Source organism: Barbus barbus, assembly GCF_936440315.1.
Source record: "Barbus barbus genome assembly, chromosome: 47".
Taxonomy (NCBI): Eukaryota; Metazoa; Chordata; class Actinopteri; order Cypriniformes; family Cyprinidae; genus Barbus; species Barbus barbus.
Window position 1 is genome coordinate 20755780 of NC_136725.1, and position 12598 is coordinate 20768377.

At 43.9% G+C, this 12598-nt stretch overlaps 1 protein-coding gene and 1 long non-coding RNA gene across 2 annotated transcripts; both read left to right on the forward strand.

Moving 5' to 3' along the window:
• The first annotated feature begins 1911 nt into the window (after nt 1-1911).
• On the forward strand, nt 1912-2398 carry LOC306865593. Its single transcript, XR_013783880.1, has 3 exons — nt 1912-2003; nt 2184-2256; nt 2335-2398. It is a non-coding gene; the product is annotated as an uncharacterized lncRNA (long non-coding RNA).
• Nucleotides 2399-2438: 40 nt separating this feature from the next.
• Nucleotides 2439-4309, forward strand: LOC306866247 (interleukin-1 beta-like; the record flags this gene model as incomplete). Its single annotated transcript, XM_079411343.1, has 4 exons — nt 2439-2509; nt 3584-3757; nt 3850-3986; nt 4076-4309. The coding sequence occupies exons 1-4, from the start codon at nt 2446-2448 to the stop codon at nt 4307-4309; spliced, it is 609 nt and encodes a 202-aa protein (XP_079267469.1). The 5' UTR covers nt 2439-2445.
• Nucleotides 4310-12598: the final 8289 nt, after the last annotated feature.

Consider the following 12598-nt stretch of genomic DNA (forward strand, 5'->3'; position numbering starts at 1 on the left):
CAACTACGTAGCTACACAACAATTGGTTTATATTTTAGCTTTGTTGTTTTGATTGTTTTGTAATGTATTTCCGGAAAACCTGTAATAAGCTGTTTATTTAATAATTTTGACAAAACTATTGTTATGTTACTGGATGCCTCATGCAAAAATACTAATACAAATAAGTAATAAGTATATACTAATTATTACTATTATATACTAATAGAATATATAGGCCTTGCACAAACAAATGCCTTTTTTTAACTTACAAAAAACTAATGCTTCTCTGCTTTTTTTTTCTTTGCTTTTTTTTTTTTAAGAAGTAATAATAAAATACAATGCCAAACTTCTCATGCCAGTATTTTTTCAAGCATTTTAACATTTAATGACTTTTTTCCTTTTGTGATACTTTAGGACAGCCAAAACATTTCAACCTGATTTGTAATTAAGTGAATGCCGAGTCATCATCATCATCATCAGAGCTGTGTTTCACAGACTTACACAAATTATAGGATACTGTGATTTTAAACCAGTAGTGCAGGCTATTGAAACTTTTAGTAGTTTTGAATGAAGGAGTTTATTTTTTATTAGTTTGCTTCGTTTTGGAAATACAAGTCTACTAATTACAATTTAGTTTGTTCTTTATGAAAAAATGGGTTTTATTGTCTTGTTTTTTGTTTGTTTTTTCATAACAGTCTTATAGTTATAGTTAATCAAATATTATTTTTCATTCTCACTCTCTGTGCTATAGTATAAAAGTTATAGGCCTACTAAAATATGCAGATATCTTTTTTTATATCGTATAAAATCAAGTCAATCCTATGTCCTACAAATAAATACACACGCGGTCAGAGACAAGGTAACAAGGATTACAATTTCTATTTTTTTGTGTGTTATTCATATGCAATTTAAACCCCTGGAGACAGATCTAATGGCTAAAGACACCATCCATTACTAGAGCTCTCTCTCTCTCTCTGTGTGTTTTTGAGTGTTTTGTATCAGACCATGTGTGAAAAGCAACTAATAAAACATGTATGTTACCTGACTGAGGAGTTATTAGCGAGGTAAAGTCTTATAAATTTAATGGGTTTTAAAAATATATATATATTTGCCTATTGAAAATGTTTGTAATAGCTATATAAACAAAATGGATCGGCATTAATTTAATATCCCCTATGAGATTTAAATAAACATGACGGGTACAATCAAAAAGGCATCTCTTTATAATTAGCTATTTACAGTGTAACATCTGCATATGACGAGTTCATTATTATGTTTTTAACAATTCTCAGAAATTATTTTTTTCATTGTGCGTTCCAATTAATCTCAATCAAACTGCAGTTGGGTTATTTTGACTAGGAAAACAGCTAATTAACACAATAAAAACATAACAAAATTTGAGATATCATGTTACAGGATACAGCAGTTTCCTTTCAGTTCTGTTTTGCCCTTATTTGGTAGTTCCTGTCCTTGTTTAGTTAATGATTAATGCTAATTATCTCGTTTACTCCTTTGTTCCTGTTTTTGGGTTTTGTTCTAGCCTCACACTAAAGTTATGTTAATGCTGATAGACATTAAAGTTTTAACATTGTAATGTAGCTCAAAAACCCTTAATTGCTACATGTACTGCGTTAGACTTCACTTAGACTAAGTCGCTTTGGATAAAAGCTTCTGCAAAATGATTAAATGTAAATACAAATATGAATTTATTCGAGACCTATACAGCGCATGCGCATAAAACATCCACTACGTTTTGGATCTGAGCTATTACGTCATGGTGCTACAGGCTGCAGCAAGAACCTCTTTTGGGAAAATCCCCGCTGTAGATGTACAAAAGCCACTGGCTACTTGTCCACAAACACATTCAACAGAGGACTCTCAGAAGAGAAACAACGGTTTAACCAACCCAGTAACTACTATCTACTTTCACCTGAGCCGTGATTGAAAGTCATTTTCTCACTGTGTAGTTTTATGCTTTATTTTAGTACGATGGCATGTCAAGGACACCGTTTTTTTCCTTCAAAGTAAGTATGGCTTGTTTTTTTTTAATATATATATTACATTAATCAATGCATTATCAAATAGCCTAGCTCTCGTCTAGATGATGCATTTAACATAAAGTCTGTAAATGATGTCCTTAATTAGCTTTGGATTAGTTTGCCTAAAACTCCTTTAATGATACATTTTGTTCATTTCTTAAACAGTGCGCTCAAGACAGACATGATGTATCCTGACATTTCTGGCTTTGATGAACGGGACTGCCCAGATCTAGCCATGGTGAGCTGCTGTTAAATATGCTCGTGCATATGTTCTGATTACTATGAAGTCTTCTAAAACATAGTTTATTTTCTCCAGATTTGCGACATGAATCAAGACATCAAGCTGGAGCTGTCTCCGCATCCTCACAGCATGAGGCGGGTGGTGAACATCATCATTGCTGTGGAAAGGTTGAAGCACATCAAAGAAATGTCTTCTGGCAAGTTTTGTGAAGATGCGCTGCTCAACTTCTTCTTGGAGAACGTGATCGAAGGTACCTTTAGCAAACTTTTAAGCAGCTAAAAGCTGGTTTGATAGTTGGTCAAGATGGTAAGAGCTGGAAGCACCAGCAATGAACCATACTGACCACCTTAACCATTATATTATGCTGGTCAGCTTGACCCAGATTCTTGAGTTGGCGGAAATACTGGTTAACCTAGATTTTTCTTCATATTATATTTTAATATATAAATATGTGTCCCTGGACCACAAAACCAATCACAAGGGTCATTTTTTTCAAAATTGATATTTATACATCATCTGAAAGCTGAATAAATAAGCTTTCCATTGATTTGTTAGAATAGGACAATATTTGTCTGAGATACAACTATTTGAAAATCTGGAATCTGAGGATGCAAAAAAATCTAAATATTGAGAAAATTGTCTTTAAAGTTGTTCAAATGAAGTTCTTAGCAATGCATATTACTAACCAAAAATTAAGTTTTGATATATTTATGGTAGTAAATTTACAAAATATCTTCATGGAACATGATGTTTACTTAATATCCTAATGATTTTTGGCATAGAAGAAAAACCTATAATTTTGACTCATATAATGTATTTTTGGCTATTGCTACAAATATACCCCAGCGACTTCAGACTGGTTTTGTGCTCCAGGGTCATATATATATTTTGATGCATCTTCAAAGAAGGGTGTTTAGTTACATTTAAGCATCTCGCAGATGCTCATATCTACAGAAATTGAAAGAAAACAAACTTTTGAATCCAAGATTTTGATTATAATATAGCATGAGCAGGTTGGTATTTTTTGACGGGGAACATCAAATTAGGTCAAGGATTCTCTGCACAGCACAAGGGTTTAAATGTACTAATATTACCTGATTTTTGATGTGTTCTAATTGGGTCAATCTAATTTGGGTCAATTTGACACAAGATTTTAAACATAATACAAAGGTGTCTAGCTGGTTTGTCAAATCGCTATAATATTAATATGAATCTGCAATATCAAACCAAGTATATTAATTGACTTAAAAGGAAATTTGACTGCCACAATGTTTAGACATTTGTTCTCTTTTGATTGATGTTCACTGTCTTTTTATTTCCACAGAGCGTCTAGTGAAGCCGCTTAATGTGACACCGATTTACTGTAAGACCAGCCGGACCCTGCAGTGCACCGTTTATGATAAGTACAAAAAGACTCTGGTGCAGAGCAACAAACTAACCAATGAGGATCTTCATTTGAAGGCTGTGACTCTGAGTGCAGGAACCATTCAATACAAAGGTAAATCTTTAACACAAGCTTTCACATTCAAATGCATGACTTCAGAAATGTCCTTTTGACATAACCCCCTACACGTTTTCTGTTTCTCTCAGTTCGATTCAGTATGTCAACGTACGTAACGAGTGTCCCACAAAATAACGGCCAGCCTGTGTGCCTGGGAATTTCCAACAGCAACCTCTACATTGCTTGCTCTCAGTCTGGTGGTCCTTCCCCCGTCCTGCTCTTGAAGGTTCGTGCACCACAAACACATTAAATTTCCCCAAAAAATGTTTTCCACATTATAAAACGAGGATTCAAAGCCCTTTTTAATTGTTTTAGGAGGTCAATGGCCCCCTGGACACCATTAGAGCCAATGACCCGAACGAGTACGACAGCCTCCTCTTCTTCAGAAAAGAGACTGGCACGGCTTACAGCACTTTTGAATCTGTTAAATTTCCTGGATGGTTCATTACCACAGCTTTTGATGACTGGAAGAGGGTGGAAATGAACCAGGTGCCAACGGACCAAACCACAAACTTCACACTTGAGGATCAACAAGTAATCCTGAGCTAAGAATCAGATTTGATCCATAAACACATTTCCAGAGAGTATGTACCATGTACAGTTTATAATCTGGATCTATTCAAACATGTTACAAACCTGAATGAGTTTATGTATATGTCTTTTTTTTTTTTTTTTTCTCAAATATATGTGTAAGGTTTGTGTTGGGAATGGTAAATTCATGTTGAATTCCTTAAGTATGAACATTATGTACCTATGTGCTTTTAATTTAATTTTTTAATTAAGTTTAATATTTATTTTAAATTATTTTTTAAATCAAAATTATTTTACACTGTACTTATTTTGTATCTTATATTAAAATAAACCAAAGATATGGATTTAACTTGGTGTTGTGTTGTTGATTAACTACAGGATGATTATTATTATAAGATTATCATATAAAGTGACAACCGAGTACCAAAGTGCACTAACAAATAAGTCACCGCACAAAAAGAACAAGCATAAAAGAACTGCATTAACACAACTTAAGGCACTAAATGGAGACACCAAAATAACACTAATGAATTGATACAGGTAATAATCGTTTACATTCATCTTACCCATAAATGCAGTTAACTTATGCTGTAAGCATTGATGTTGCTTTTTTTTTTTTTTTTTTGTGCACTTTGATGTTATGTTGCCACTTTATTGATAAATCAATACATTTTTAAATCATGTTTTATTAGCTGAATCCATGCACCCCAAATATACTTATGTATAAATTGGCACAGAACTTTAAATCATTTGACAATGAGACATTTTGAACATAAAATTACATTGTATGGGTCAAAATGATCCATTTTTCTTTTATGCCACAAATCATTAGGATATTAAGTAAAGATCATGTTCCATGAAGATATTTTGTAAATGTCCTACTGTAAATATATTAAAACTTAATTTTTGATTAGTAATATGCATTGCTAAGAACTTCATTTGGACAACTTTAAAGGCGATTTTCTCAATATTTAGATTTTTTGTGCACCCTCAGATTCCAGATTTTCAAATAGTTGTATCTCAGCCAAATATTACCAAACCATACATCAATGGAAAGCTTATTTATTCAGCTTTCAGATGATGTATAAATCTCAATTTGAAATATTGACACTTATGACTAGTTTTGTGGTCCAGGGTCACATATTGTCTTAAAATAGTAAATATGCATATGAGCTGTTTTATGTGTTCTCCTGACAAAAAGTGGCAGTGCAGCCGCGGTTAACATTTTATACCAGCATTTTGCAGAAGCTAAATGTGGAAGTTTCATAAACACAGAAATTCTGGACATTCTAGCCCCAATATTTGTTGAAGCGAGTGAATGGGGATTGCTTAACTAGACAAAACACCAAAAAACCTCTCTGTTGAGGAATTTACTTTCATAACCCAATTGTGGACATTCTTCCTTAAACTGGAGTAGGTCATTAATTCATCCAGAACTTTTTATGCATGACCTCAGTACAAATTTAAGTTAATAAGATTAAGTCTGAAATAGTGAAGTAATTAAGCACTTAAGCTACAATAATATCTCTTCTTCATGGTTTCATTTAAACAGGCAGTTATTTAGACAGTGCTTAAATAAATAAAAAAGCTGTTTTGTATTTTTGTGACTTTACAAAATATAATTTTAAAGGTGCTGTATGTTCCCTTCCAGGAACTTCGAGCTGCGTCGAAACGCATATGGGAACGCCTTCAGCGTGACCAGGCTCTGAATATGATGTGTAATCAGTCAAACAAGGGCGAGGCGTCACGGGCGGGGTGACGTCACGACCAGGAAGCATATAAGCACGTGCAGCGGAGCCAGCTTCAGCTTTTTGTCATTCAGCGAAGCGCTCTGTGTGTGTCAGTCTTATTTACTGTTGTTTGTCCTAGTTTTAAGTGGAAAGCATTCAGTATCATGCCAAAGCCAAGGGCAAGCTCAGGGGTGAAGCTTTCAGACCACGTTTTGAGTCGTGTGTGCATCCTTGCCCTCGCTATATCACGAGCGAGGACACACACGATTTGTGCGTGGTCTGCCTGGGTGCGAAGCACGCAAAATCGGTCTCCGCACCCGGAGGGCTCTCTTCGAGAAGGGAGCCTTCGCGAGCTCCCCACGCGGTGCCGGTCCCGCTGCTGCCGAGGCAGAGCGGCGGCTGCACTCGTGGGGCTCGCAGGCTGATCTGGCTGGCGAGTGTGAGACGGGCATGTCCTTATCTCCTCCCGCGCCTGATCTGGCGCCCCGTCTCGGTGTGGAAGCTGTCTCTTCCCCCGAGACGAGGGCTCAATGCTTCGTCTCTCTTCCTCTGAGGAGGTTGATGTGACGAGCGTTCACGAGGTTTCGCCGCCTCTGTCACCCCAATATGATATAACTATGAGCTTTGTAAGCTGCAGTGTTTGCACAAGCATTTAAAATGAATAAAGCCGGTCCCGCTTCTGCCTTTAAATCAGAGAGAAAAAAAAGGCAGAGCGGCGTCTGCGCTCGCGGGGCTTGCAGAGAGAAAAAAAAATAAAAGAAAAAGGCTGATCTGGCTGGCGAGAGTCAGACGGGCATGTCCCTATCTCCTCCCGCGCCTGATCTGGCGCCCCGTCTCTCGGTTCGGAAGCTGTCTCTTCCCCCCGAGACGAGGGCTCAATGCTTCGTCTCTCTTCCTCCGAGGAGGTTGATGTGACGAGCGTTGACGAGGTTTCGCCGCCTCTCTCGCCCCAGAGAGCTACTTCTACACAGGAGCCTTCCGTTTTCCCCGATCTCCTCACCGAGGTGTCGAGATCGCGGGTGAAATCTTTTCGTCCCGGCCATTCGTTCCCGCGGGAACTGAATGAGCGCGGGTATGCGGCGATGCCGCGGGTTGAACAGACGCTTGCGAGCTATCTGTCTCCCTCTACGGCAGTGGTGTCAAACTCAAATTCACAGTGGGCCAAAATTAAAAATTAGGACAAGGTCGCGGGCCAAACTCAATATTTATTGAAAAATTGCAATGCAATTCTGCATGTTTTGTTTTCTTTTGAGATATGTAATGTTAAACTTACTTTACTTACTTACTTACTTTTTACTTTTGTCATTTAGCAGACGCTTTTGTCCAAAGCGAAAGTAAGTAAGTAAAAATAAAGAAATAAAAAAAAATTGACATGCATATAACAACATAAAACAACAATATAAAAACCTTTTCATATGAAAATAGATTTTAGTTTTGCTCAAACATTGAATCCAGAACAAGCATAAACAAATAGAAATAGCATTTAAAATAAATAATACTGTCTCTATAACTATAGATTTCAAGCTCCTTTGTTACAATCCAACAGCCAAAAGCAACAATTTCTTTCAATGAAAATCCAATATTTTAACTTTGAGTCATTAAGAAAACATTCATCCAAGCTCAGTTTTTGCTATACTGTGATTTAGCCTACTCTGCTCCACATGGGTCCAAGCCCGATACTTGGCATCTCTTCTTAGAGGCAAGTTCATCAAAGTCTGAGGTCAAGCTCTGAGCTGAGGAAATTCTCAGGACTGAATGAAGGTGTTCGTCAGTGAGACGACTCCTGTGTGGTGTTTTGCTCATCTTCATCAAAGAGAAGAGTTGTTCACATAAATATGTGCTGCCGAACATAGAGAGCATTTGAGCATCTTGGGCTCGGAGTTGGGGCAGAGTGTCGGGGAGGAAGCGTGGGAACTGCGCAGCACCGACGGAGTCGTACTTTGACTTGAGCGCGTCACTACACTGGAGCTCAATCAGCTCCATTTGGAGATTGCGGTGCGCTCTTCACGTCAACCGCAAACGGTTAAATAAATTTGAGTGAGGTGACTCGTAGCTTTGCTAATGCGTTGTAACACAGAGGAGGAGGTGTGCGGTCTAGAGACTGACGGGCCGGCGGCAACGCGTTAGCAAAGCATTCTGGGATTCGTAGTCTAAAGGCCCTTTCACACGGGACGGGACACGGCAAGCGGTGGAATCGCCCCGTGGCTGCCGCTTAGCGGTGCATGCGCTATATACTGGCGCGGCGGGCCAGCTCTAATACATTATTGGATATGATCTCGCGGGCCAAATAAAATTAGACGGCCTGAGTTTGACATGTATGCTCTACGGCATCGCCTTTGAAGGCTCCTGCTCTTACAACATCTTTGGTGGGCAGAGGGTATGCGCGCTCTCTAAACTCAGGTGGCTGCTGGGCGGGCGCAGCCTCCTCCGCATACCAGCTCCTCGCGCAAAAGGTCCTGACGGGCGAGCCCCAGGACCGCGGAGGGCGACCCCTACTGGGGTGAAGTGGCTTGCACCGCGGCACTCGGTGACCACTTCACCTCGGTGCCCTCCAGGGACTTGTCTGCTGAGCCTGCCGCTGTTCCAGGGCACAGCCGGTCCCAGCGAGTATATTTCTCAGGTTTGTATTTCTCGCCTCAGCTGCCAGATTACGCGTCTCATTCCGGTGCGCCGCATCGAGACAGCGGTCTGGCCGCTTCTCTGAACCCAGAGGTCAGTCTCGAGAGACTGATTCCCTTAGAAGATCATTGGGCAGCGAGCTGCCGAATGTGTCTCTTTGGGTCCTGCCTTGCAGGGTCTGGTTCGTTCAGAGGTCCTGACAGGTGAGCCCCAGGACTACGGAGGACGACCCCTACTGGGGTGGAGCGGCTTACACCGCGGCACACGGTGACCGTCTCCCCTCGGTGCCCTCCGGGGATTTGTCTGTCAACCCTGCAGTTCCAGGGCACAGCAGGTCCCAGCGAGTATTACTCTCAGGTTCTTCCGCCTGTGATTTCAGCGGGCCTGAGAAACTCGCCTTGGCCGCCAGATTATGTGTCTCCTGCCGGTGCGCCGCAGCGAGGCAGCGGTCTGGCCGCTTCTCTAACACCAGAGGTCAGTCTCGAGAGACTGATTCCCTTAGTAGATCGTTTGGCAGCCTGGCAGCGACTGCCAAATGTGTCTCTTTGCGTCCTGCGGACGGTAGAGGCTGGCTATTCCATCCAGTTCGATGGGCCACCTCCGCTGTTCAAAGGGGTCTGTGTGACTACGGTCCGCCCCGAGCAGGCTCTGGTCTTGGAACAGGAAGTCGATACTTTGCTGAGGAAGGAAGCCATCGAGTTGGTTCCTCCTCACGAAGTCCACGCCGGCTGCTACAGCCTGTACTTCATTGTTCCAAAGAAGGATGTGGGGCTGAGGCCCATACTGGATTTGAGTCTTCTGAACCGCTCAGCCAGAAAGCTGAAGTTCAAGATGCTCACTGTCAGGCAGATCGTGTCTCAAATCAGGTCCGAGGAATGATTTGTCACGACAGACCTCAAAGATGTCTATTTCCATGTACCCATCCTTCCCTCTCACAGGGAGTTCCTGAGGTTCGCTTTCGGGGGCAAAGCGTATCAGTATCGGGTTCTTCCCCTCGGCCTAGCACTCTCACCCCGCACTTTCACCAAGTGTGTGGATGCGGCACTGGTCCCGTTGCGACTGCAGGGCATCCGCATACTCAATTATATCGACGATTGGTCGATCCTCGCTCAATTAGAGCGGGCGGCGATTCGGCATCGAGGTGTCGTTCTCGCCCACATGAAAGATTTGGGGGGTTAAGACTAAACGCCAAGGAAAGTGTGCTTTCTCCAGCTCAGAGAACCACTTATCCAGGTGTAGTGTGGGATTCGACCACGATGCAGGCTCGTTTGACCCCTGCTCGGATCGAGTCGAGAGAGTGTGAGAAGGCCAGCCATTCACTGTCAAGCAGTTTCAGAGACTGCTTGGGCTCATGGCAGCTGCGTCCAGCGTGATTCCTTCTGGCCTGCTGTACATGAGGCCCCTACAGTGGTGGCTCAAGACCAAGGGGGTCTCCCTGAGGGGAGACTCGCTCCGCGCTGTCAAAGTGTCACGCCGCTGTCCGTGCCTTAGACATGTGGAGGAATCCTTGGTTCTTGTCCCGGGGCCCGGTGCTGGGAGCTCCTTGTCGCCGCGTCTCGCTAGCGACGGACGCTTCCCTCACCGGTTGGGGTGCGGTCATGAGTGGCCACCCTGCCCACGGTCTGTGGAGTGGTCGCCACCTGATGTGGCATATCAACCAGCTAGAGATCCTAGTTGTGTTCCGTGCGCTCAAGCACTTCCTCCCAGACCTAAGAGATCACCACGTGCTGGTGCGCACCGACAGCACGGCAGTGGTCTCTTACATCAACCACCAAGGAGGTCTGCGGTCGCGCCCCTTGTATAAGCTGGCACACCAGATCCTTGTGTGGTCCCAGGGCAAGCTCCTATCACTGAGAGCTGTGCACATTCCTGGGCATCTTTATGTGGGAGCAGGCGTCCTTACGAGACAGGGGCCGAGGCCCGGGGTATGGATGCTTCACCCCGAGGGGTGAAGCAGATGTGGAAGGTTTTGGCCAGGCACAGGTGGACCTCTTCGCCACTCGAGAGTCAGCGCAATGTCCCCTCTGGTTCCTCCAGCTCCTCCGGGACTGGACGCTATGGTATAGACATGGCCGAGGCTCCGTCTGTACGCCTTCCCCCCGATCGCTCTGCTCCCTGGAGTTCTGGCGAGAGTGCGCCGGGACGAGGTCAGTCTACTGTTAGTAGCACCGTTCTGGCCGGGCCGAGTATGGTTCTCGGACCTGATATCTCTCCTCGACGGCACTCCGTGGGAAGTGCCCGTCAGGAGGGACCTCCTCTCACAGGCCGGGGGCACCGAGGTGCACCCTCGCCCGGAGTTATGGAAGCTGTGGGTGTGGCCCCTGAGGGGGCACAGCTCATAGCTTCCGGTCTGTCAACCGAGGTTGTCGAGACCATTCTCCAATCCAGAGCTCCCTCTACGAGGAAACTGTACGCCTTGAAGTGGAGGCTCTTCACTTCTTGGTGCGGGGACCGCCAGCTCGACCCAGTCAACTGCCCCATTGGTGCAGTACTGGAGTTCCTGCAGGCCCGTTTCTCCGCAGGGGTAACCCATTCCACTGTTAAGGTCTACGTGGCAGCTATTTCGTCATACCACGCCCTTATTGGTGGCCAGTCAGTGGGTAGACACCCCCTAGTTACACGTTTCCTCCGCGGTGCGCTGAGGCTGAGGCCTCCGGTACGATCTCGTCCCTACGTGGGATCTGGCTGTGGTTCTGGAGGCTCTGTGCAATGCACCTTTCGAGCCCATTGGACGCATACATCCACAGGTCCTCCCTGTGGAGAAAGTCGGACCAGCTGCCCGTGTGCTATGGTCCGCCTAGGAGGGGTCTTCCTGCTACGAAGCCCTCTCTTAGTAGGTGGATTGTGGGTGCCATGGCTTTGGCATACGAGGCCTCTGAGCTCCCCCCGCCGGTGGGAGTCAGAGCGCACTCAACCCGAGGTGTGGCGGCCTCCAAGGCCTTCTGGGCAGGTGTTCCATGCAGGACATCTGCAACGCAGCTGGGTGGTCCACGCCCCTGACTTTCGTTAGGTTCTATGACCTCGACATCCGAGCCACTCCCGGCTCCTCTGTCCTTTCGTCCTGACACCAGGCAGGGACTTGTCAGTCTGGCGGCGTTGGTATCTCGTTCCCATATGCGTTTCAACGCAGCTCGAAGTTCCTGGAAGGGAACGTCTCAGGTTACGTATGTAACCATTGTTCCCTGAAGGGAACGAGACGCTGCGTCACGTTGCCACACTTCCGGCATCCCTGCCAGCGCTTGCTTCATGACTTGAAGCTGAAGCCGGCTCCGCCGCACGTGCTTATATGCTTCTTGGTCGTGACGTCACCCCGCCCGTGACGCCTCGCTCTTGTTTGACTGATTACACATCATATTCAGAGCCTGGTCACGCTGAAGGCGTTCCCATATGCGTTTCGACGCAGCGTCTCGTTCCCTTCAGGGAACCATGGTTACATACGTAACTTGAGACGTTATATTTTTAAAGCATAAAATATGTTTGCAGATATTTAGGAAACATGCTAAGCTCACATATACAAAGTTTCTGAAAAACGATGCTACAGCCTACAGCTATTTAAACCTAAAAATAAATAAATCGCTGTAGGATTTAGAAAATTTGTAAATAAAGACTATTTTCTCATTTTTAGTGACATTTTAGTCAGATATTTATAACATTGGCCATGTGGCCGAGAGAGCTCAACGCGCTGCAAATTAAGAAAACAACTTCATCAATTTAACAACACGCGCTGCAAATGCTCACAACACAACCAAACAAAGAAACGCGCTGCAAATAAAATTTGTTTGTGTTGCACCTCTGTCAAATTGATGAAAATGTTTTCTTGATTTGCTGGTGCTTTTCCTGTTTGCATGTGTTTTCTGAAGTTGCAGCGTGTTGAGCTCTCTCGGCCACCGTATACATGTATAAAGAGACAGATTTTTGTGTAAATGTAAACTTTTCACCCGAATTGTTACGCAAATGA